Source organism: Pyrus communis, chromosome 2 (assembly GCF_963583255.1).
Source record: "Pyrus communis chromosome 2, drPyrComm1.1, whole genome shotgun sequence".
Taxonomy (NCBI): domain Eukaryota; kingdom Viridiplantae; phylum Streptophyta; class Magnoliopsida; order Rosales; family Rosaceae; genus Pyrus; species Pyrus communis.
This window is the reverse complement of record NC_084804.1, coordinates 9,697,706-9,723,676: the sequence shown is the minus strand read 5'-3', so window position 1 is coordinate 9,723,676 and position 25,971 is coordinate 9,697,706. Positions and strand designations below refer to the sequence as shown.

The window sequence follows — 25,971 nt, the reverse complement described above, 5'->3', positions numbered from 1 at the left end:
GAGGAGGGGAGTTCTTGTCTACTGAGTTCAATCAGTTATGTGATACAGAAGGCATTCAAAGGCAACTTTCTCTTGCATACACTCCACAGCAAAATGGAGTGGTGGAAAGATAAAACAGAACCGTGGTTGAAATGGCCAAGTCTATGCTACACGATAAAGGAATGCCCTATTATATGTGGGTAGAAGCTGTGCATACTGCAGTGTACATTCTGAATCGATGTCCTACCAGGTATCTTGATAACATAACCCCCTTTGAAGCTTAGAGTGGAAGGAAACCGGGTATTGCACATTTGAAGATTTTTGGCTCAGTTTGTTATGTTCATACCCCAGCTGAATTAAGGCACAAATTAGAAGGTAAGAGTCTAAAGGGAGTTTTTATTGGCTATGCAAAGTGTGAGAAAGGTTATAGGGTCTTTGATCCACTTTCTAAAAGGGTAATACTGTCAAGAGACGTTGTGTTTGATGAAGATTCAAGTTGGAATTGGCAGGAAAGCACAGAGAAACATGTGTCTATGTTCAATTATGGAGGGCAGTCTGGTGAGTCACCAAGCAGTGCATTCACAGAGGTTGAGATCCCAGCCTCTAATACTTTGCCATCTAGAAGTTTGACAGAAATACCAAGTGATACTGATAATGCACCGGTTACTTCTCAAGTCCAATCTACTGAATCCTCTAGTAGATCATGTGAAAGTACAAGAGATTCACAAGTGATTGATCATACTCCATTAAAATGGAGAAATCTGAGTGATGTATTTGCTCAATGCAACCTGTGCATTATGGAACCTGAGAAGTATGAAGATGCTGCAGAAGATGAATCTTGGATGAAAGCTATGAAAGATGAGCTTTCCATGATTGAGAAAAATGCAACTTGGGAACTAGTAGATCGGCCAAGTAACAAGCCTATAATTGGAGTAAAATGGGTGTTTAAAACAAAGCTCAACCTGGATGGAATTGTGCAAAAGAACAAGGCAAGGCTTGTTGCAAAGGGATATGCCCAGAAACCAGGAATAGATTACAACGAGACCTTTGCTCCTGTTGCCCGTTTAGATACAATCAGAACCCTTATAGCATTGGCTGCACAAAAGAGTTGGAAACTCTATCAACTTGATGTCAAATCGGCTTTTTTGAATGGTGTTCTAGAGGAGGAGGTTTATGTGGAGCAGCCTGATGGTTTTGTAGCTAAAGGGGAGGAAGACAGGGTATATAAACTTCACAAAGCCTTGTATGGCCTAAAACAGGCACCACGGGCCTGGTATGGAGAAATAGATACCTATTTCTCACAATGTGGTTTCACAAGAAGTTTAAGTGAACCAACACTGTACATCAAGACAGAAGAGGAAGGCATTTTGATTATGTCGATCTATGTGGATGACATAATCTATACTGGGAGCAACAAACAAATGCTTGAAGAATTCAAGGAAGACATGAAACGAAAGTATGAGATGACTGATTTGGGTCTTCTACATCATTTTCTTGGAATGGGAATAATTCAGACCACTTCAAGCATTTTCATCCACCAAAAGAAATATGCAAGCTCTTTGTTAGACAAATTTGGTCTAAAAGAGTGCAAACATGTGCTTACTCCATTGGTTGCAACTGAGAAGTTAACCATGGATGATGGAAGTGGTGCTGCAAGTGAAGAATTATACAGAAGTTTGGTGGGAAGTCTCTTATATCTCACTGCAACCAGGCCTGATATTATGTATGCATCCAGTCTGTTAGCCAGATTTATGCACTGCCCTACCAGTAAGCATGTGGGAACTGCTAAAAGAGTATTAAGATACATTAAGGGTACACTTGATTATGGTCTGGAATATGTGAAGGGCAAGAACTTAATGTTAATTGGGTTCTGTGACAGTGACTGGAGTGGATCAATTGAGGACAGTAAAAGTACCTCTGGTTATGCTTTCTCTTTTGGCAGTGGAGTATTCTCTTGGGCATCTGTGAAGCAAAATTGTGTTGCTCTTTCCACTGCAGAAGCAGAGTACATCAGTGCTTCAGAAGCAACTACTCAAGCCATTTGGTTGAGATTTGTTCTTGAAGACTTTGGAGAATTTCAAACCGAAGCCACTCCAGTGCACTGTGACAACACCTCAGCAATTGCAATCACCAAGAACTCTGTGTTCCATCAGAAGACCAAACACATTAACAGAAGATATCATTTCATCAAGGATGCACTGAAGGATGGCATCATTGATCTGGTGTATTGTCCAACTAATGAACAACTTGCTGATATCTTCACAAAACCTCTGCCTAAAGATCGGTTTAATTATCTCAGGAGCATGCTAGGATTGAAATCAGCTCAAGACTTAAAGGGGAGTGTTGAATTATAAGTCTCTAGCTGATTAAGTATTAGAAATAAGATGAGTTTTAATGTGTGTATTCACTTGAGCATATCTGCCAAGTGTAAGGTTAAATGATGTAAGGCCATGAGTGCCATGTGGTATTTGATCCATGTAATTAGGTGATGAGTGACTAAGATTAAAAGTAGTGTTTTGTGTGGTACTAAAGCTAAGGCCATCAATTAAATGTAAAGCAGTGTGAGTGCGCATTGAGTGTGCTGTACAAAGATTATTCCTCTGCAATACTTTTGTATGAGAGAACAAAAGAAAGAAAACTTTTTCGGTTCAGCTTCTTCTGCTTGCTTGCTTTCTTGCTTCTGTTCAGCATTCTAAAACAAACCCAGCTAAATCAGATTCACACTAACACAAACAATGCAAGAGGATGGAAGTGGTAATAGAGTTAAAAAGAGCCCAATGTTTGTACCACTATTCATTTGCAAGTGCATTTAAAATGACTAGTCATTTGACAATATGGATTAATCGAATGGGTTCATAGCGATTTTATATGTCATCGACAATTAGTGTCCTATTCTTGAGAATGCCGTGTCTATACCGGAGGTGGAGAGAGAACCGAGTACAGAATCTACAGATGGTATGTGTGTGTATGTGTAATTTCAGCACTGATACTGTGTTTCTGGCAAAATGATGCGGTTTTTGGGTTTAAGGATTAGTGTTCATCTCCCTTCTGAAACAATGCAGTCTAAAACACAGCTACCGGATTACAAGTCGAGTAACCATTCGTGCATTTATGTGTTAAGGATTCTAGGGACGATAATTCTCTCGTCCTCATATGTTGTTTCTGACGCTGCAGCTCGTTTTATATGTCCATGCAGGGGTGAGGAGGAACGATCCTATTTTCTTCCACCTCCAGAATGCACAAATTGCATGTTCTTAGCAGATTCTGGTATGAATCCTGCTCTCATTTTCCACCCCTAACCCTAAAAGCCTAAGGGCATTCGAAATCCATGTGTTAAGAAAATAACAAGCACACCGGTTTCCTTGATCGGGTTTTGGACCCATTTGATTCTTATACTCCCAGGAAAGAGAGGAACATCCACTGATTTAGGATCGCAGCCTTACGAATCCATACTGACACCAGTTGGTGTTTCAAGCGCTTCCACTAGCTGTTTGACATCAAGACACTGATAACAGGGAATCTAACTATTTCAAACAGATATCGCAATTGCATGTTCTTAGCAGATTCTGGTATGAATTTTACGCATTTGGTTCGAGATTGTGTCATAGATTCTGCAAGTTAATCATGGGCTCCAATAGAAAACTGTTATGCGCACTCACATTTTTTAATTTTCTATGCCACATTATGTGACATGACGCGACATATTACATCTTGTTTCTTGATCTCTAACCTAAGAAAATTTTGAAGATTGAACTGAATTTGTGGTAAATTGGTCGAGGGAGCGTCTTTTGACATCTGCGGATTTAACCACATTCGACATAGGTTCTAGGTTAAAAATCTCAGTTGCGACAAACATACAACTCTTCTAGCCAACTTGGCTATGCGGTATTTTTGGTTTTAACAATTAAAATGTCCCGGCCATACATTTATCAATAAATTCAATTTTTGCAAAGCAGTTTCTTGAATCCAAGACATTGCAAGGCATGCAAAACTATAAAATTAATTAAAAGAAAAGAATTGTAAGCAGGGATTAAGTAACAGAATGCTTATATTTTTAAGCAAGCAAGCTGTGTCGCAAGACCTGTTTTTGTAAATCGATTTCGCCCAAGTTCTTACGAAATGCCCAGCCACATTTTTTAGCCTGGACATCAGATACCAATGGGCAAAATTACATTACAATTATTTAAACAAAAACATGAGTTGATATAAAAAAAAAAAGAATTATTTATGGTGGAATTTGAAGGTGGAGGATTTAGGGAGAGCCAGATGGTAGTGCATGTAATTTTGATTAATAATTAGTCATCAGAATATGATTATTCAGGATGATTGAATGGATAATCATCATCACACCTCCCCCAATTTGCCTCTTCCAGACTCATTGCACCAAAAAATATTAAAAAAAATTGAAATAGATAAAAAGAAAAAGAAAAGAAGGAGGAATCAGAAAGAGAGTCAATCACCAGGAAGCATCAAATATGTTGATGCTGGTAAGACTGGGGCGACAAAGCTTCTCATCACTTTCCTCACTATTTCTTAATTAACCCTAATTTATCTGATATGCTATTGTAATTATTCTATCATTCAACCTAATCGAAAACAGAGAAAAACTCACAGAAAAATAGAGGAGAAGATGGGGAAGCATAGCGAGAGGCCGTGCTTTTATAGGCTCTCAGATTAGGGTTTTGCATTTTTGTCTAATTTTTCTTTTTTCCAGTGCGGGCTTCTTTTAAGGCCCAACCGAATTTCACGTGCAGACTTATGTCTTGGGGGAGAACCTATTTTCAAAAGCAATTATTTAGACTACGCAAAAAATCATTACACATTCATTTAAATCGTAATGTGTATTTGTGTGAGAAAAATTAACTATGTCGCTCATCTATATATTATTATGTTGCGAAAGCTTACACTTTTTTGAAGGATTTCATAATGCATTTTAAGTTTTAACAAATCATTCATCGATGGTGTTCAATTGCTGAAAAAAGGTTTAGTTTAGGATATCGAATCTGGTATGAATATTAAAATTTGGATTGATTATTGGTCAAATTGTGGGCCTCTTCTAAAATTTTCTCTTCAACGACCTTCACGAACTATGCTTATGTTGACTATGGTTGATTCTTGCTATGGTGGGAATTAGAATATAGAATGTTTGATCTATGTCCTTCCTAAAGTAATTGTGGATAAAATTGTTAATATTTATGTGGATAGTATTTTGTTTTATTAAAATTTGTGTGGATAGTATTGGCGGCTGTATATGGGGACGAACTACTGATGGTAACTTTACTGGGAAGTCTCTGCCTATATGTTAGACCTAGGTGCTAATATGAACACCAAGCGGCGATGGAGCTTTATCTGGGAGTTGTATATTCCTCCTAAAGTGCTCTCTTTTCTTTGGCTTTTGTTGCTAGACAAATTATTGACAATAAACAACGAGTTAGACGGGGGTTGGCTACGGGTTCTTCATGCAACGTATGTGGTGGTGCGTTTAAATCAATTATTCATGTCTTTAGAGATTGTTTCTTTGTTGCTAAGGTTTGGAGAAGTTTCATGTTCCTAATCAATTTTTTATTGATACATGCACTAATAATTGGTTCCAAAATATTATTCTTGGACTATTTGAAATGGAGACTTATTTTTTGTATAACTTGCTAGTTCATGTGTCATTGGAAAAACAATAAATATTTTTTGAACAGGATTTTGCCTGCCCCACTAACTTAAGAGGAATTATGGGCTAAATTTTCCCTAGAGGTTAAACTCATATTTGCCCTAAGGGTTGGAGCAAGTTAGGGTATGTTTAAAGCCTAAAATTTGAGTTTTATTTCAAAGGTTGGAGTAGGTCTAATGATCCCAAATTAGTTTTATTGACTACTTGAAAGATTGACTTTAGGCGAATATGATTTCCTCCATAAAGCCCCTTTGAACACATGCTTTTCTTCATTGGGAACCTCCTTTTGAAGGTTGGGTAAAGCTTAATGTTGATGGGTGTTGCAAGGGGGTGGCAATTTCATTGGTGTTGGCGGTATCCTTAGAAACGCATCGGGGGTATGAGTCTTTAATTTTTGTGCTAATTTTAGTCGATGTGAGATTTTATGTATTGAAGTTTAGGGTGTTTTTATTGGATTGCAACTTGCATGGAATAATGAAATTAAGTAGATTATGGTGGATTCGGATTCTGCACTTGCAATACAATTGATTTTAAATGCAAAAGTAGTTAATCACACTCTAGAAAGTTTGGTATTGAATTTTCGTGCTCTTATGCAACAAAGTTGGTCTTACGAAATTCGACATATTTGCAATGAACAGAATTTTGTTACTAATGATTTGACTCGTTTGGGTTTGTCATGCAGTTTAGGTCTTGTCTTTTTTGAGCAAGCTCCTCCTTCTTGTAGCCAGTTGCTAGTTGCAGATGTAGCTAAGGTTTCGTGATTTTGTGATATGTAATCTTTCATTTCCATTCGAGCTTTTGCCCGGTTGTTAACCCAAAAAAAAAAAAAAAGAAAAAGAAAATCAATGATCTCCCTCTTAAGATTTTGAAGGAATTCGCTCAAAATTCAGATGGAGTAAATGACTGAAAACGCTTTGGATGAAAATACTTTTGGAACCAATACTTAGTAAAAATGCAACTCAATCCTAAAAATAAAAAATAAATAAAAAAATAAAATAAAAATAAAAATCACCAAAAAACTCTCTCAGTCATTTTAAAAACATTTTAAACATGCCACTCTTTTAAATCTTTCAGAAGTGTTAAAAATTTTGGGGTATTCATTCATTCATGTATACTTAAAAGCACATTGTGCAGGTTTCCGTTCTAATCAGTCCATTTTGGATGGGGAAGGCCGTCCTGAATAGGTCTCCCAGGACTTGGAGGGATGAAAAACTAGATCATATTGACGGATGCAAGCGCCGGCATTGGCATTGAAGCACACTTGATATCCAAAGAAGACATGGCCTTAATTGAAACCAACCAGGAGCTGATGGCTAGTTAATTGGCAATTTTCTTGTGCGTTTTCGATTAAAAAGGATGCTATATATTACGTGATTTCTTTTGGTGTTGCTTGTACTTAGTAATGTCATTCTCTCTGTGAACGATCAACTGTATTAAAAAAAAATACCAGCAAGCATAATAAAATTGTAAGTGGAAAAGTTTGCATCAAAGAACTCAAACACAACCACGAATTTTTATTCTTTTTGGAGCTAGGATTCAACAAATGAAGAAAACACATCTCATCTCTAAATCGAAATCAAAACGGAGGGGACGGAGTCAACTTAGCTAGTTTCCATTACTACGTATCCAAACTACCACCATTCAATCTATTGAAACCTAGTCACAGCCCATCATCCAAATAATCACCTTCATACCGCAGTTCCGATTTCAATCTTCACTTTCAGGTACCGTGTATGTTCAGCGAATGATAGAACATCCATGTGGCTACCGAGACTCACCTCATCCAGCTTCCTCCCAAGATAGTGAAATTATCAGTGAGTAGTCAGCGGAGGCAAAACTCTTAAGGTTGTCCCGTGCAGTCCCATTATTAAGCTTTATCTTTCTGCAGATAACTAGAAAAACCATAAAACAGTTAGTACTTCATATACTGAGTGAGATAACAATTACCATGTGTGTGCACTGCTTTCTTTATAAGTCAACAAGCCTACAAAACAACAGCAAACTAATCTTTGACTAAATTACATCAATGCTTTATTCATTTTCCATCGTGCAACTGCCTTGTGTGTTCTCGTTTTTTTAGCCGGTAAAAGATTAAGATTACTGTTGCTGATTTACGGTTTATCCCTTTGAAGTTCAAATATAACAACTACATAAAGTCATCTAAAAACTTTACAAAAACAGCAAGACTATAAGAATTGTACTCCGTTAGGTCTAATGAACTTCAAAATAACTAAAATGGTCAACTCTACGTGCCTGAATCGACGTATAAATGAATCCAGCATTACATTGTTTTAGTTTGAGCCTACTATCCCAGCAGTCAATGCAATATATTTGTCAACGTTACTCCATTCCAATGTTTACCAATAACATATTGATGAATCGTGGTATGCAATCAACGAAGTTATAGTTATCCTTTTCCAAAAAAGAGAGAAAATGTGTAGTACCTTTCGAGACACAACTATTACTGCAGTCCTGAATGTTCTGTGGCCGTCTTATCTGCACATTAAAATTCAAAATTTTCAGACACAACCATATGTAGAGCAAGGATACACAGCAAACAAATATTTATTCATTAATAGTTCAAAGTTATATATAAGGTAGTGCTATTCACACACCCAACACCCTTGTTAAATTTTGTCTATTGATCTTTTTCAATTTATTCGATTTGACCGCAGGAAATTGAGAGGGGCGTGTGAGAGATAAAAATGGGTGTGTGGATATCACCACCTATATATAACATTAGATATTCAAACTGATAGTTTCATACAAACTTATCCGTTCAAAAACCAAATATCCATAAAGGCAAACAAAAGAGTTCTGCAAACACGCATCCAAACACATGACTACTTAAACCACAATTTTACAAAAAAAATCGGTAATGTAAAGGTGAGAGTGTTGTTAGGCACTTGGCAACTAGCGAGAAAACAAGAATTTAAATCTTTTGTTCTAACAAGATATGCTCCCATGTCTTGCAAATAGCTAACAGAAAATAGCACATTTATCTCAATCACCGTTAGTTGACGAACAATAAATTGAGAGAAGCATAGATTCGTACGACCTATGTTTCTTTCGTTCTTCTTGACTAGTAACTTCCATGACCTATGTCAAAATCAATTAGCTTCCATATGTTTGGAAGTTGGGGTTCCACATAAATCTTTGTATCTTCGGAGGTGTACTAATCGTAATGTGAACCTAGATTAAAAGCAATCAACCTTTTCTCATCTAACTATCCATGGAAATCTATCTTACAGTAGCTTGATCACACAAGTCACTCTTTCCACTTTCATTACCACTCGATTATCCCATCATAACGAAATCGAAATGTCTCGAAACGTGACAAAAACAACATAACAAGAACCCTAGTTTTAGTAAATACCGTGTTGTTGTTGCTGCTGATGCTGATTTGGGACGCCAACAAACAGCATTCTGTCAATGTTATCAAGCCGGCGCTGTACGGACTTGAGAACCGAATTCAACGACGAAACTCTCTTCCTAACGGCGGAAATCTTCGCCGCGTGTTGCATGATGAACAGAAACGGAGCATCGTCCAACAACTTATCCAGCTCTGCCCACAAATCCAAAATAGCAGTAAATATCAAATTTACAAGCAAAATTCAAAATTTCAAAAGAAAAAAGAGGAATTTTTTAAAACTTTTTCTGTACCGCGGGTGAGGCGATCGAGCGACTGAGAGAGGTGGTCCTGGCTAGCGAAGGTCTGCTGAGCTTTGGAATCGAAGTCTTTGATGACGGTGGTGAGCGTCGACGAAAGCGCCTTTGCCAGCGCCTCCGTCGACTGTAATCTGTTCTTCGCGTTCTCGTTCTGGTCGACAGTGACACTCTTCTCCTCTGATGACTCCAGCTCGGTTTTCTGGCTTTCCATTTTCTCAGACTCACCACCGAAAATTGACTGATTGGTTTTCTCACTCACTTTCCTATTAGTTTTCTCGGCAACCAAACAGAAAACTAAATTAAAAAATTGGGTTTATTTGGTTACCGGGCTTTTCCATTTTGGGCCTAAGATTAAACATACTTCAAGCATTTTCTGGCCGGCCCATGTGCATATATAGAAGAAGCCGCAGAGAGATTAGGGTTCAGACTTCAGAGTCGTCAAAAACCCTGCGGTATTCTTCTGGAGACGTCGCGGCCATCGTTCTGGAGACGCAGTAGCAGCCTTTCCCATCCGACATGAGGGCCAAGGTAATTCTTCAAAACCTTCTTCTTAAATCTCTGTGCTTTAAACTTGTCAGTGGATCCTCTTTGTATTTGGGATCGAATCGAAAAACTGTTTCGAATCTGCTGCTGATGGTTGAATAAATTGTGAGCGGTGGTTGTGATTAAACCTGTGTCGCTTTTTGTGACGTCGTTGTTTGCAGTGGAAGAAGAAGCGCATGAGGAGGCTGAAGAGGAAGCGCCGAAAGATGAGGCAGAGATCCAAGTAGGCAGCTTTTGCTCCGTCGTCCGCGTCGCCCCCTTCTCATGGCCTGAGCTGCCCATGTGAGGTTTTGTGGACTGGAGGTTGCTCGTGAGGGTTTATAACTCTGTATTTCGGTTTTCGCAGTTTTCGTGTTATAACTATTTGGATGTTAAATTAAATGCCTTATGACAGAGTTTATTCTGCTCCTAATCACATAATTAAGTATGGATTTGGTTAAATTACAATAGATTGTACTTGTTGTGATGTTTACTTTAATTTGATTGTGTTGTTACGATGCAATGGGGATCTTGGATCGTGGTACATGTCAAAGTTTAGAGCTTTCGAGCATCTGGTGCACTTTGTGGCACCACATTAGGCTTTAGGTTTTTGACTAACTAGGCAAATGTGCTAGTTGAGTGTCTAGACCACATAAGCAAGATCCATGGGAAGCTTTGATTCATTGGCCAAGCCGCGGAACCAGAACACGTCCCTGTCTACCATCTGCAGATTTCTTGATCCTGGTTTCTTCACTGTGTCGGGTGTTTATGGTTTCTAGTGTCATGCTGCATAGAAAGTCTTAGCTGTTAGTATCTTTGTCTCCCAGAGGATTTCTATTGTTACGATTCACCGCTATCACTATTTCGTTGTCTGCTCCTTACTTGTCCAACTTTTCACAGCAGAAATCGATGGTTTTGCTTTATCCGGCATATGTTCTATTGACAAGGCCGCCAAGGATTTTTCCGAAATTGTAGATTTGTGAAAACCTAGTTCAGTGTGGTTACCTGCTACAAGTTGTAGGTATCAGGTTAGGGGGGAGGGTTGGGGTTTGTCATGTATCTGATTGATCCGAGTTGATCTCAAACTTAGGTCAAGAATATCGACTGCTTGGTCGATATTGCGACCGCACTGAGTTTCATCAAATGAAAACCCGATACCTATCATCCGAAAAAACATAAACATGCTTATTTACGAAGCAAAGAAATTAAACGAGTAAAAGTTTGAAACAGATCTCTGAGTTTTGTTCTTCAAGGGGTACCAACATGGAGTTTGAAACGGATCTCAGAACAGCTGTTGGACTTAATTTACAGAACAAAACTGAAGAATGCAAGTTCTCTCCAGAGTTAAATCCTCTCATAAAATAATTAGCTTCAAGTACATGAAGTAAAGTGTCTAGATCAAAACTTCTGTCTAGAACTTGTTCAATGCTGCCCAATTCCAAAGCCTGAATATATATGTCAATGGTCATAAGGAATGCATCTCCTATCGTTTTCCTTTCTTCCCTCATCGATCGATCTACACCAAACGATTGAACAGCCTGCCGGAACTGAGTTTCCAAAACTTCTTGGCCCTAGAAACGACTTGGCCATAATCTTCTTTGCTGTTCTCTCCTGTCACAGTATTTCCGTTTTGTTTTCCCTCGTTTCTATCCCGGTAAATCCTCAATGTCGTACTGCATAACCAGTCTTTCCACTGTATTCGGACTCACTACGTGTCTCATGTGCAACTCTTTTAAGACTCTGGCTGCCAGTTCCAGTTCTCCTTCGTGCGCAATCCCTTCCACAAGAATGGTGTAGGTCATTTCGTTAGGCATACGCCCTTTCTCGATCATCATCTCAAAAACCTGGAAGGACAAGTCTGTTCTTCGAGACTTGCAGAAACCGAGTATAAGAGCATTGAAATTGTCCGTATCAGGCCTAAGGCTGTTTTCTTCCATCACCTTGAAAATCTCCATGGCCTCATCCAGCATACCCTCCATACACAATCCTCTGATCAGAGATGAATAAGTATAAGAATCTGGAGTGAAACCGTGCTTGGTCATTTCGTACAATAACTGAAATGCTGGAAACGTGTTCCCTTTCCGACACAAGCTTGTGATTACGTTTTTGTACAACTCGTAGCTGGAGCACTTTTGTTTATTGCAGAGGCTTTGAATGATAGAGAATGCCTCTGGCACCAAACCTTCCTCACAGAGCACAGCAATGGCATTGAATGTTCCCTCATTAGGATTACACCGCCGATGAACCATTTGGTCTAGACACTTAACCGCAACATCCACTTTCCCCTCTTTGCAGAGATGAGCAATGATCGGATTGTAGCTGGCAGCGGTAGGCTTGAACCGACCTCTTTGCATTTCTTCCAAAACTTGAAGAGCATGTTCAGTTCTACCATGAAGTGCAAGTGAACCAATTAAGATGTTATACGTAACTATGGAAGGGGCTCGATCCTCTCCTTCCATCTCAGACAAAAGCACATTTGCCTCTTCCCACCTACCCTCGTGACACAAACTCCTTAGTACGATGTTATAGCTGACAACATTTGGATCGAACCCCATCGAAGGCAAACTCCTAAAGAGCCGAAATGCCTCGTCAGTCCTACCTTCCTTGCACAAACCAGTTAACAAGACATTGTAACTGACCACATTAGGCTTTCCACCTTTAGCAATTATCTCCTGCAGGAGCTTCATGGCTTCATTGACCCCTCTTTCCTTATAAGCAGCTTCAAGTAAGAAAGAGTACGTATAAACATTCGGAACCAGACCCTTCTGTATCAGTCTATCCAAAAGCTGCAAGCTCTGATTCAAGTTTCCGCGAACGCAAAGCCCTCTGACGAGCGAATTGTAGGTCACAGTATTTGTCGGATATCCATATTCCTCCATCTTCTCTACCAGCTGCATTGCATACCCAATGTTCCCTCTTTTACACAAGTAATTCACCAAGAAAGTATAAGAAGCTGCATCAGGTATAATGCCGGAAAGAACCATCATTTCGATGACTCTGACTGCCTTTCGCATCTTATTCACTTTGCAGAGGTCATACAAGAGCTGAGTTGCCTGAGCCACATCAGGCTTCTGGCCCTTCCCCACCATAGACTCAAAGTGCACAAAGGCATCAATGAGTCTGAGCTCCTTACTTCTTCTGTCATTCTTGGCATGCCTCCAGTTGGGCAAGGCGAAAACAGTGTCTTTCGGAGAAATCGTGATCTGGGAAGCCGCCAAAACTCTGGAAAATCCCTTGCTAAGGGAAAGGGGTTGAAGATTCCTGATGTGGGAGAAGAACCCACAAGTTTTTCGGGTGGTTTCTGACGATGGGTGTGCAATTGGAGACACTGAATTTACGAGAACCGCCATTGACAGAGCTAAAATATAATACAAAAGATTGAAACTTTTTGCCACAGATAACAAGGATCAAAATTCTGGGCTGGTTAAATTCTCATCAAATGAACATAAACAAATGGATGACAGAATGCTTTTTCAGGATGAACAAGGATAAGATGGACCGGATAATTTTAACACGAATCAATCAAAAAACGAGAGATGAACAAGAAATGGGGAGAGAGAGAGAGAGAGAGAGAGAGAGGAGAAATAATTAACATACATGCTCTCGATTTCTTCAGCTGCTGGGTTTTTTTTCAGGAATGATTGGTTGGTCCATTTGCCATCCCACTGCTAAACAAAATGAATTTCTGTTTTTCCATTTCTAATCTGGTAACTTGTAAAATCAGACCCCAAAAATAAGAAGGTAACTGGTAGAACGAATAAAATGTCACGATAACGGTAAATCCGTTCCCGTCACTAGTATCACTGTCCGGTGTCCACTGGGACCACTACCATACTTTGTTATCCAGTACGCTGGGGGTGGCTTACATCCACACGTATTTTGACCAGCTTGTGAAGCACGCACTGTCGTATTCATGGATGGGCTACGCTTGCATGGTCCGCAGTTTATGGGCTCCGTATTCATGGATGGGCTATCGCTATGAATGTGATAAGGCGTACTTTCACAAATTTAGACACTACTTTTTTATTCAAGATTTAGAAATATAGTCCCTCCTGACTTCCTCGAGCAGTGTTTGACGCCTCTAGAGCAATGCTCTAACCCTGCTGAGACCCCTTGATAAGTGCTCGAGGGCTTGAGTAAATACACTTCGCCACTTCATTTTCAAGCACCTTGCCACATCATTCAATAACCTGGATACCGAAAATCACCAGAAATCTCTACAAGAACAATCCCCATTTTTGAAATGGTGAAACCTCAAGGAATCTCTAACAATAATCTGCAAATCAACAATCTTGGCCTTGAACTTGATGGCATTATGGCAGTCCCCACATATCCTTAAATTCTTGAATACCCGTATTGTCGATTCGCCATTCAAATTGAGTATCCCAAAAGCAACAGCAAGTTTCTCACTGTGGTTGCAAAGGATCCCCACTTTCTCCTCTTGATCCACATCTTGCAGAACAAAATCAGTGTTGGGGACATACCCTACCAATCTCATCTTCTCACCCATGTCAATCAGAAACTTGTATATCTCCGTGCTTCACTCACCGGCAACAAACGGATAGACTATTCTTCAGCTGAACCAAAGAACAACCCGGTGTTTTTGTGATTCCTCTGTCTCTCATTAACTTCCTAGTTTCTGAAACTTCTTCCCATCGCTTGGCAGTGACTAAAATGTTGGACAACAACACATAGTTGCCAGGGTTATCTGGTTCAATCTTCGAAAGAGCTTGTTTGCTGCAATTTTCACAAGGCCAACATTTTTATGAACTCTGCACGCACCAAGCAATGCTCCCCAAGCACCGGGAGTAGGTTCCATTGGCATTCTTTGTACGAACTGATATGCCTCTACTAGGCGACCAACACGGCTAAGCACATCAACCAAACATGAGTAATGATCTGCATCGGGTTCTATCGAGTGATCCCTCCTCATTGAATAAAAAACCATGACGCCTTCACCAACCAGCCCGAGAATGGCTACAACCGCACAAAACACCAGTGAAAGTAACAGAATTGGGGGCTTCACCCCGGAATCTAACATTTTTCTGAATAGCAACAAGGCTTCTTCTCCATTCCCATGCATCGAGTTTGCGATGATCATCGTATTCCAAGCAACTGTATCCCTTCTTGGCATCATATCAAAGACCCTCTGAGAAAGTTCCAACTCACCACATTTCGCGTACATGAAAACCAAAGCTGTTGTGGTAGCCAAGTCCTCCATTAAACAATTCCTAAAGATGTAACTGTGCACCTCTTTGCCTGCCCTTAAGCTCTCCAAATCTTTGCAAGCTGGTAACAAACTAGTAATTGTGATCTGGTTGGGCTTAATTCCTGATTCTTTCATCTGTCCGAGCATTTTCAGCGTCTGTTCCGTCTGCCCATTATTCAAGCACCCACCAATAACAGCATTCCATGAAGCACCATCCAACTTAACAACTTCCCTTCTCATCCTATAAAATAAAGTTACACCCTTTTCGCAATCTCTGTTCGAAAAATACGCAGCTAGAAGTACATTCCAGGATACGACTTCTTGTTTAGACATCATATCAAATACCAACTGAGCTTGTTTAACGCTCAGACAACTAGCATAGATATTTACAAGGGCGCTGCTAACTGTCTCTTCCATTCCATGTCTGACCACAAACCCATGAACCAGACTTCCCAAATTCAAATCTTTCAACGCCAAGCAAGCGGGTAGGATTGAAGAAACTGTTACTACAATGGGTCTCACTCCATTCAACCCCATCTCACAAAATACCTCCAAACCTTGTCTAGGCATCTCGCAGTTAACATAACAAGAACACAAAGAGGTCCAAGACACCACATCTTTCACTGCCATGGCATCAATAACCCATTTCACTGCCACGCAAGCAGGTCTAGTTCGGGAATTTGATCGAACAGGCGGCGTGCACGTTGTAAATCACCGGAATTACAGTAGATTTCAAGAACCTAAGGCTCAGGTGAGGCGGGACGTTGGTGGGTAGCTTTGAAAGCATGTGATATTATTGTTTTAATGGCTTTTGCATCTTGTCATCTGCAGGGAGAAGCTTCAAGTTTGCAAGTGCTTTTGAAAAGCAGTTGAGAAGTACCGTTTCTTCGCGCCAGGACAGCTAATAAGCGACAATGACTCTGTCTAGGCATGAATGACAAGCTCCGTGTGTTTATTAGCTTTATTGTAGGCATGGAACGGCATTCCACCCGATTGCATTTTATTTTGTTTTGTTTGTTCTTTTTTCTTTTGTAATAGCCAAATAAAAAATAGTTTGATTTTTTTTGTTACGTTGTTAAAATTTCAAAGTTTAATAAATATTATAGTTTGTTTATATATTGGATAATTTTTAAATGACTAAACGATCTTAGATTTTGTTGATTTTTAGCAAATAATAAATGCTAAGAAGACACTCGCAAAAGTGGGACTCTCTGCTACTGCATATTTTTGTCACAATCTTTTATAATATTCGCAGAGAGTCGATGTAGAGTCCCACTTGAGAGAGTCTCCATTTTTTTAACAGATTAGACCTTTAAGTTAAATAATTTACGCTTCTAATCATTGTGCAACATTGTAGGATAAAAAAAAAAGAGTTAGTAATGTAGGATAAAAATTCAAATAAGAAGATTGCTAGCATTCCTTTTTAAAGATATGAACACATTTCTCTTTGAGATTTAAACACATAACCATCATATTTGATTTTCTTGCTAATACTTACCATCATATTTGAGGTAGGTTGTGGAATAATTTAATACTTAGAAGTTAAATTAGGGTTTGTGTTTTATGTTGGGGCATATGGGTGGTTGAATAAATTTCAAGTTTTGAAGTGCTAAAAAACGGGGATGGAATAATTTCTGGTTCAAGTGTCCAATTGCAGAAATTTGTGAATTTTTTTCCGTAATGTGCATGTGGTGTGCATATGGTGTGCATGACCACATCTTAATATGAGAAGCGGGAATGTTTACTAGTTATGATGCACGTATGTTGTGCTCCGGAATTTAGCAAGTATGACCGCAACCTAGTTGGCCTCGGTGAAAAACAAAATTAAGAAAAAACTTAGAGGACGTTAAGGATAACGCGTGTTCATGAAATAACTACAATGAGTATCATGTTTTCCACATGCACAGTTAAGCGATGATTGATATACGTAACAAGACTTTTCAAATGCCATTGTAACCTTATATACGTTACAATTATGTTTTAATTGTATCCACTATACCAATAGGTTGCTGTTAAAGTTTCTTATTAATGCGAAAAACAACTCATTGCTCTCCAGTTCTGTGCATGTATTGTACATATGATGTGCATGTAGGGTGCATATAGTGTATATGGTGGCGACATAACAAGTGATGAAGTCTTTTTTTTTTTAATTTTGAAAAGAGAGTTGTGAGCTTTTGGTTTTTAAGTTGGCTTAGATCTGTGAGCATATGTCATGTGCATACAGTGAGCAAATCCTGAAAAATTCATCCACAAAACACCATCATTTAATGATTGGGCTTTATTCCCACCATTAATGCGAGTCCAATGGTGGTGGTCTAGAGCCTCGGTTGTTTATCGTGTTGCCGGAAAATGGCTGGAGAACTTGCGGTCTGCTTGAGTTTCTATCCCAACGATAGGGGATGAAATTCGTGACAAGGCTAGGTGTTTTGGACTCGTGAGGACAAGATGAAATTGGTGATGGCTTTTAATTTGGACGGTGTTTGTGACATCCCACATCGCCCAGGGGGAATGGATCCTGTAAGCCTTACATGTATATTCTCATCTCTACCTAGTACAAGGCCTTTTGGGAGCTCACTGGCTTCGAGTTCCGTAGGAACTCCAAAGTTAAGCGAGTAGCGCGCGAGAGCAATCCCATGATGGGTGACCCATTGGGAAATTCTCGTATGAGTTCCCAGAAACAAAACCGTGTGGGTTAGAAGCGGCCCAAAGCGGACAATATCGTGCTACAGTGGACACGAGCCCGGGATGTGGTGGGTGTGATAGGAGCATATTCATGCGACTTAAATGGCTTGTTCTCGTACATTTACGTTATGTTTCTTTAGTTATTTTAGTCCTTTATGCTTCTTTTGTGTGTTTTTAGGTTCATATGGCTAAGGAAGCAAAAAGATGCATTTTGGAGCATTTTGGAGCAAAATCGGACTTGGAATGGATAGCTTATGTTTGGAGCAAAAGGAATGGACGAAATTGAAGACCAACTTATCATCACCACATATCATTCATTTATCACTTAACATATCATTCATTTATCACTTATCATATCATTCACTTATCACTTAACATATCATTCATTTATCACTTATCATAACCATACACTTATCACTTATCATACTCATAATCATCTACACATTTCAACCATTTAAACACATGCATTTCAACTCACATGCACACCCACCTCTTTCCACCTAATTCACATGCTTTCACAACCTAAAACACATGCATTTCCAACACCAAACTTGCAGCCACACTTCCACATGCATTCCCTCTTTTCCTAGCTGTTTTTCCATCATTATTTCAACCTAACATTCACCCACATGCACCCTTTAAACAAACCCAAACATGCAGCCACAAAACCTACACCCTTTGCCGTGCACTCTCACATACAATTTCAGCTTTCCAACCTAGCCACATTCACATGCATTCACTCATAATCATTCACCAAACTTGCAGCCACATTTCCACCTATTCCTAGCTGTCATGTTCCCTCTCATTTACCTATAAATAAGCATGCATTGCAGCCACAATTCATTCATTCCATTCACAACACAACACACAACACAAACACCAACCCTTGCCGTGCATATCCTTCCATTTCTGTGCAGTTTTTCTCCTCCATTGCAGCCACTATCCAACCACTTCCCATCCCTCCAAAACACTTCACATAATTCCCAAAGCTCACCTTAGACCTTGTGCTACAACAACGAGGAAGAGAAGAGTGCCTAAACGTTCATACAATTCAAGTTTGAGTTGTTGGAATGTTTAGGTGTTTCTTTGATTTCAATGTTTCATTTTAATTCTCTTTGTTTTGTACGTATGAGAAATGGAAGAGAAGAGTGCCTAAACGTTCATACAATTCAAGTTTGAGTTGTTGGAATGTTTAGGTGTTTCTTTGATTTCAAAGTTATGAGGAACTAAAACCCCCTTTAGCTAGGGGGTGATTCGAAACTATGTTTATATTTGCAATATGAATTGATTTACTTTCGTTGGAATTTCATAAGTTGTGGATTCAATTTGTTTAACCGTTTGATTGATAACTTATTTATGTATGTTTATTAAGAATGCGCACTTAATTTTCATGCATGAATATGACGCTAGAATATAAGTGAGTTTCACCTAATCGTTTCGAACTTATATTCACAAGTAGTGGAGGTTGCTTATAAACAATCGCGTTAAATGAATTCTTGGCACGAGTTTCATGCTCATCATAGTAACGAATGCCTCGTCAATACTTATAGTTTTCATAATGCTTAATGATCTTTGATTGTATCTTTATTGTGCTATTCACGTAAAGGACTTTTGGAGAATGTTGTGAATTGCGTTGCGCAAACCCATCCAATTCATTAACTTAAGGAAAACTTGATGGTTAATTTAAGCGGACCTAATTAACTCGGAGTGTTGAGTTTCATAATTTATCGAAAGACCAACTGAGAATCAATCTTGTATGCAAGTGTAACATGTGTGGAGAAGAACTCCTTGGCTATTCCATCATCCATATTTTCATCACATTTATATTTACGTTTTGCCTTTAATTACAATTTGTGCATTTTAGTTAATTTCGTCAAATCAAAACTCCCCCCCCCCCCATATTTTGTTAAGTCTTAGTCATTTGATTTGTTTTAGTATTTTACGTTTGTTTAGTTTTGCATTCTTTGAGTTTAGTTTAACGTTTTAAACTTTATTTGACGTTGTTTAGTTTTGCATTCTTTGAGTCTAGTATAGTGTTTTATATTGTGTTTTTACGTTTTTGAGTCAAATCCAATTGATTAACAATCCCTCCTAATCCCCGGTCCAGAACGATCCCTACTTACATACTTACTACAATTGATAAAAAGAGGGTTTAATTTGTGTGCGTATAATTCTCGCATCAGGGTGTTACACCCGCCCCTGCTTATAAGGATAATTCTGTAATTCTCCCTAAAAATTTTTAGAATTATCACTTTAGTCCTCATTTTGTCACACAATCAAGATCTGAAATTTAAATTATTAACCTATCCCTAGGCTACCACGTGGCAGCACCCCAACTCCCTTACCTTTTTCTCTTTTGTCCCCCCTGCTGTGACCCTCATTTCCTTCTTTCTTCTTTTCCTTCTTTTCTTTTGTTTGTCTGCACATTTTTCTTTTCTTTCGAAAACTCTCTCATTCCTCTTCTTCTTCTTCTAACCGTGACAACACACACACACACACACCCACAGTCGCACCAACTCAGGGAGAGTCACCATCATTGCCGTTCAATTGCTTCTCTATCTCTCTCTCCCTTGCTCACGGCGCCAGGAGGAAACGAACACCTCCGGCGAGTTTTGTTTGTTTTTCCGGTTGGGTAAGCCCTTTTTCTTCTTCTTTTCTTATGTTAGACTTTGCCTAGATGTGGTTTTTGAGTTTGGGTTCTTGATTTCCAAGGTTTTGGAGTGTTTTTGGCACGGGTGAAAGCACCCAAATTTCCGGCGAGTTGGGTGGGTTCCGAGGGCTTTTCCGGCCACCACAAGCCGTTTCACGGCGAACCCAAGTATAAAACTACTCCTCTCGGCTAGTGCTTCATTTTGGTACCTAGGTCGGGGTCTAGGTTGTAGGTATGGCGTTGGCCGGAGCTATGGAAGCTCCGGTGTTCTTCTCTAGGCACCCAGGCCTTCGGGCCATCTTTTTCCCCACGGGCCTTAGGCCGTTTCGGATTTTTAGCCCAAAAGCCCAACCGTTTCTTTTTTTATTTTTATTTTTGTTTCATTTTAAAAACCCATAAGGCCTTAGGGCTTTGGTTGCAGCCCAAACCCATTCCCCCTTTTTAATTAGGCCTTAGGGCCTGTTAGCCCAAAACCCATCACCCTTTCTGTTGTGGGCCTTTGGGCCGTGAGGTTCAAAAACCCAAACCCATTTTCTGTTTTTACCCAACCCAACCCACTTAAAAACCTAACCCAAAACCCTAACCCAAAACCCAAAAGCCTGACCCGTGACCCGTGACCCGTTGACCAGTTGACCGTTGACTATGACATGTTGACTTTGACCCGTTGATCGTTGACTGGGTCAACGGTCAACGTTGACTTTTGACTTTGACGTTGATTTTGACCGTTGACTTTTTGAGTTTTCGTGCGGGGACCCTCCTAGGCTAATTTCGATGTTCTAAACCCGTTTCCGATGTCCGTTTTCTCAAATTCAATCGTTTGAGTAGAGTTTGACTGAAAGTACTCAATTATGTGTTTATGTGCGATTCTTAGTGGTGATTCCGTTATTCCTGTTTGGTACGGCTTGCACCCTTGGTGTACGGTGAGTGGACCCCTTCTAAAAATGCATGTTTTAATGGTAGAATTGCATACACAGAAAAGCATGACTTTACGATTATGTTTTATGAAACGTTTTGAGATAACATGCTTACTAAGGCTAGTTTGAATTATTACTATTTTTCCTATAACCCATGTTCTTATAGAATATCTGATGGATGACGATATGATATTTAGAACATGTTTAGAACACTTCTTTATAGTATAGATGATGGATGACTTTATACTATGAAGTTGATTTTCAATATATGTATGTTCACCGGTTTTGTACTTACCTAGTGGTCCTTTCCGCTACGGGACATAGGGTTAGATCCGGTCCGTCCCGAGCGACGGTTTGGTGTTGGCATAGGGCCTGGAGTGTGTTTTCCTCTGACTGTCTGCTCAGAGACGGGGAGCCGGCAAGGGGCCTGAAGTGCATTTTCCTCTGGCTGTCTGCTTAGAGACGGGGAGCCGGCATGGGGCCTGAAGTGTTATATCGGACATTCACTAGTGATTACTATTTTATGCGATTTATGATTTGAGACATTGCACGACATGCTAGATTTCGGAAAACCTATGTTTCTCATTATACTTGTGTTTTCATAAAACCTGGGGGTTAGTATGTTGACAACTGTTTTACTATTACTGTATATATAAACTTGGTCCACTCACCTTTGTTTTGCGCCCCCTTCAGGACCTAGGAACGAGGATTACGACTTGAGCTACGAGGCGTTCCCCTACCAGTGATTTGTGTCATATTCGCTCCGCTTCGCCACCTATTGTAATAGCACTTCTTTATTCTTAGTTCTGCTTATACTCTGTATTAGACTTATGCTCTGGACGTGCTGTGTGTTTACCTAATTTCAATATTTAGAAGTTGAACTTTTATTTGTGTGGTTAGCCTTTATTGCGTACTTTAGTTTATTTTCTCAGTTTTGTTTAAATTAAATGGTTTCGTCACCCTTCGGGTGTCGGCCAGCACGTGACCATCTCGATGTCCCTAGGACCTCGGGGTCGGGGCGTGTCAGTGGGGGCCCGGGCCGGGATGTGACAATTTAGTATCAGAGCCAATCCCTGACCGGAAGTGTGCCGATGAAGGCGTCGGACCCCTTAGGGGGGTGGATTGTGACATCCCACATCGCCCAGGGGAATGGATCCTGTAAGCCTTATATGTGATAATTCCCATCTCTACCTAGCACGAGGCTTTTTGGGAGCTCACTGGCTTCGGGTTCCATAGGAACTCCAAAGTTAAGCGAGTAGCACGAGAGCAATCCCATGATGGGTGACCCACCGAGAAGTTATCGTATGAGTTCTCAGAAACAAAATCGTGAGGGTGTGGTAGGGACCCAAAGCGGACAATATCGTGCCACGGTGGAGTTGAGCCTGTGATGTGGTGGGGCTCGGGCTGAGATGTCATAGTGTTGGTCGGGATAACAGTGCACTGTGTGTGCACAATGAGAAGGGGAAAGAGAGTGCGTGATGGAGAATGTGAGAGAAGAGAGAGAGGAAGGGGGATAGAGAGTAGAGAGAGAAATCAGAAAATTGGAGGAAATATATACAAGGGAAATTAAGTTATTTCAAGGTGTAGGAAAAATCTTATTTCTGTCCGATTGTTGTGCATGAAGTGTACATGTTGTGTGCATATTCGAAATGTTCTATTTCTATCCCAAGATTAAGAAATTGTCCTCCTTCTGGATATTTTCCCTTTAAAATTTGACGACTAAGAATTTAACAGTCATGAGATTTTATGAGCCAATTCATTCCATAATTTTCGCTAACTGATAATAAGTAAATAGGTAAATTACAAAAAGTTACGTCAACTATTGTTCGAAACCACAATTTCATACCTCATGTTTTAAACATTACAATCTCATACCTCAAATTATGAATTCGTTACAATATCAAACATCTGTTAAATTTTCTGTTAATTTGGCTGTTAAATAATGACATGAGAGGAGTGGGGCTCCTCATTCTCTAACTAGAATAAAAAATTAATTAATTTTTAAATTTTTAATTTAACATTTAAAATTAATTAAAAAAAACTCTTCTTCCTCACTCTCTCACTCTCTCTGCTCCCACCCATGAATCCGCCGGAACCCAGCCGATGCGGAGCACAAGACGCCGTAGACGTTCGGAGTAAACAACATTGCCACAAAAAACAGAGAGAAATGGACGCCGTGTCCCCTGTTTTTGAAAAGCCCTATTTTCGTAAACTCGTTGACGAGCTTCCTGTAATCTTTGGAAACTTCGGAAACAAAATAGTTTTCGAGATGGAATCCGGTGAAGAACTGGTCTAGGTGCTGCCAGGCGGAGCCGGGTGGTAGGCGACGAACGCGTCCGTGACGTCTTGGCCGCCGAGGCTGAGCTACGGGAGCTCGCTGCCGGATGGCGGTTGGCCCCATCGGAGACGTTGCAGATCTTGCCTTGTACCCAGATCCATAGATCTCCAAGTTGGTTGTGGGTGCTGAGTTTTTCCTGGGGCGTCTGTGACGTCTTGGCCAGCGAGGCTGAGCAACGGGAGCTCGCCGCCGGGATGGTGGTTGGCCCAATCGAAGACGTTGTAAATCTTGCCCTGTATCGAGACCCATAGATCTCCAGGCTTGTTTAGATGCTGAGTTTTTCTTGGGGCGTCAGTGACGTCTTGGCAGGCGAGGCTGAGCAACGAGAGCTGCAGCAGAGAGAGTGCGTGAGTAAGGAAGAAGAGAGTTTAATTAATGATTTTTTTAGAATTAATTTAATTGTTAAATAAAAAATTAGTAATTTATTAATAATTAATGATTTTTTATAATTAATTTAATTGTTAAATAATTAATTAATGATTTTGTTATAATTAATTTAATTGTTAAATAGAAAATAAAAAAATATTAATTTTTTATTCAAGTTGGAGATAAGTGGCCCGTTCATGGCACGTTATCATTTAACAGTTAAATTAACAGAAAATTTAATAAAGATCTTACATAAGTTGATGTATTAGATTGTATTGTTTAAAATATGAGGTATGAAATTATAATTCGATCCCTTTATGGAGCTCTTTTGTAATTTACCTAAGTGAATTATTGTTTCTTGACAGCTGGGAGAGAGGTACTTGTCATATGAATTTATTTGGCAATCCACCGTTGGAGATGCAATCAATTTTATAGTCAGCAGTCAACTTAGTTGAGTCTAAAATTGTTAATAGTCAAAGTTGTTGGGTCAATTAAGAAAACCAAGTCTTTTAATTTACTTTGATTTTTGGGTTCATTAGATAAAAGCCCATGCAATACTTATTTCCTTGAAAAAAACCCATCTCATTTTAAACATCCAAATAAAACCCAAATTTGAAGTAGACTACCATGTAAACAAATAAATACCTATTATTTTCAAACTATTTACAATTGTGCCACAACACTCTAATTATGTTAATGAATTGAAGTATCCACCATAATTGGGAAATCAGTGCCTTATTATTATAAAATTATCTACTGTATACTTCTCTTACCATCATATGTTTCATTTCTTTTATTTGTTTGACAATCATTGTAGGTAAATTATTTTGCATATATGTATTAGGCACATTTTGTTAAAATTATATATATGCGTGCAAATAATTTATCTATATTTTTATGTAAAATAATATGTAATTAATTAATTTTGAATCAATTGGCTAAAAATGTTTATTTATTTTGTAGGTAAATTATTTTTCATGTGATAATACATATATACTAGCCATATTTTGTTATTATTATATAGAGTGTGCAATCAATTGACATTCTTTTATTTTGTAGGTAAATTATTTTGCACGTAGGTAAATTGTTTTATATATATATATATATATATATATAATTGCAAAATATTGGTATTTAATTAATTTTGAATAAAAAATATTTATTTATTTTGTAGGTAAATTATTTTGCATGTATCATTACATACTAGGAACTTATATTGTTATTATATATGTGCAAAATAATTTACCTATGTTATATTTAAAATATTGATAATTTTGAATAAAATAACTTTTTTATATTTGTAGGATATACTAATTTACTTGTTTGCATCATGTGAAAACAACTATATAAGGAATATTGGTATCATGTAAATTTTTGTTATTAAATACATAGGAACCATGACATGTAAATTTTTTTCCAAATCCCCATGAGGTATTTGAAAATATTTAATTGAATGAAATAATCTAAAATAAATGTAGATAATAAGTGAGAGACCCTAAGTAAGTGTTATTAGGGGTAATTTAGACATCCAAAAATACAAATTTTACAAAGTCAAACTTAATTATGGATAATGCTTAGTTGGAGCCTAATTATTGGGTTTTTATTAGAGAAATTTACCATGATGGGTTTTAGTTAAAGAAAATTGAATTCCAAGGAGTGTACTCATATTTTCAGTAATAAATATTATAGTTCGTTTATTTATTAGATAATTGTTAAATGATTAAATGATCTTAGAGTTTGTTGAGTTTTAGTATATGAGAAATGCCAAAAATACTTTTAAAAGTAAGACCCTTCATAGAATCTATGCAACCTCATATTTTTTAAATAATGTTATATAATGTTGGCATGAGAATTAAAAAGTGACTTAAAAAATCATTGTGCAACATTACAAGATGAAAATAGAGTGAATAATGTAGAATGAAAATTCAAATACAAAGATTTGAACACGTAACCTCCCCAAATAAACTGAAAACAAAATGC

The 25,971-nt window shown here is 38.7% G+C and overlaps 2 protein-coding genes, 1 long non-coding RNA gene, 1 other non-coding gene and 1 pseudogene across 4 annotated transcripts; 1 reads left to right on the top strand and 4 right to left on the bottom strand.

The window, feature by feature from the left end:
* Positions 1-4,416: 4,416 nt before the first annotated feature.
* On the bottom strand, positions 4,417-4,501 carry LOC137727193 (small nucleolar RNA U31b). Its single transcript, XR_011067763.1, has one exon. It is a non-coding gene; the product is annotated as a small nucleolar RNA U31b (small nucleolar RNA).
* Positions 4,502-7,137: 2,636 nt separating this feature from the next.
* Positions 7,138-9,647, bottom strand: LOC137724417 (uncharacterized). Its single transcript, XM_068463159.1, has 4 exons — positions 9,305-9,647; positions 9,018-9,206; positions 8,086-8,137; positions 7,138-7,533 (listed from the first exon to the last, which is right to left on the bottom strand). The coding sequence occupies exons 1-3, from the start codon at positions 9,519-9,521 to the stop codon at positions 8,103-8,105; spliced, it is 441 nt and encodes a 146-aa protein (XP_068319260.1). The 5' UTR covers positions 9,522-9,647; the 3' UTR covers positions 7,138-7,533; positions 8,086-8,102.
* Positions 9,648-9,695: 48 nt separating this feature from the next.
* On the top strand, positions 9,696-10,331 carry LOC137724419 (uncharacterized). Its single transcript, XR_011067399.1, has 2 exons — positions 9,696-9,838; positions 10,015-10,331. It is a non-coding gene; the product is annotated as an uncharacterized lncRNA (long non-coding RNA).
* A 715-nt stretch (positions 10,332-11,046) lies between these two features.
* On the bottom strand, positions 11,047-13,563 carry LOC137724415 (pentatricopeptide repeat-containing protein At1g79080, chloroplastic-like). The gene is made up of 2 exons (XM_068463158.1): positions 13,430-13,563; positions 11,047-13,190 (listed from the first exon to the last, which is right to left on the bottom strand). Exon 2 carries the CDS (start codon positions 13,180-13,182, stop codon positions 11,479-11,481), a length of 1,704 nt encoding a protein of 567 aa, XP_068319259.1. The 5' UTR covers positions 13,183-13,190; positions 13,430-13,563; the 3' UTR covers positions 11,047-11,478.
* A 167-nt stretch (positions 13,564-13,730) lies between these two features.
* LOC137724416 (pentatricopeptide repeat-containing protein At3g57430, chloroplastic-like) lies at positions 13,731-15,920 on the bottom strand (annotated as a pseudogene).
* Between the last annotated feature and the right edge of the window lie 10,051 nt (positions 15,921-25,971).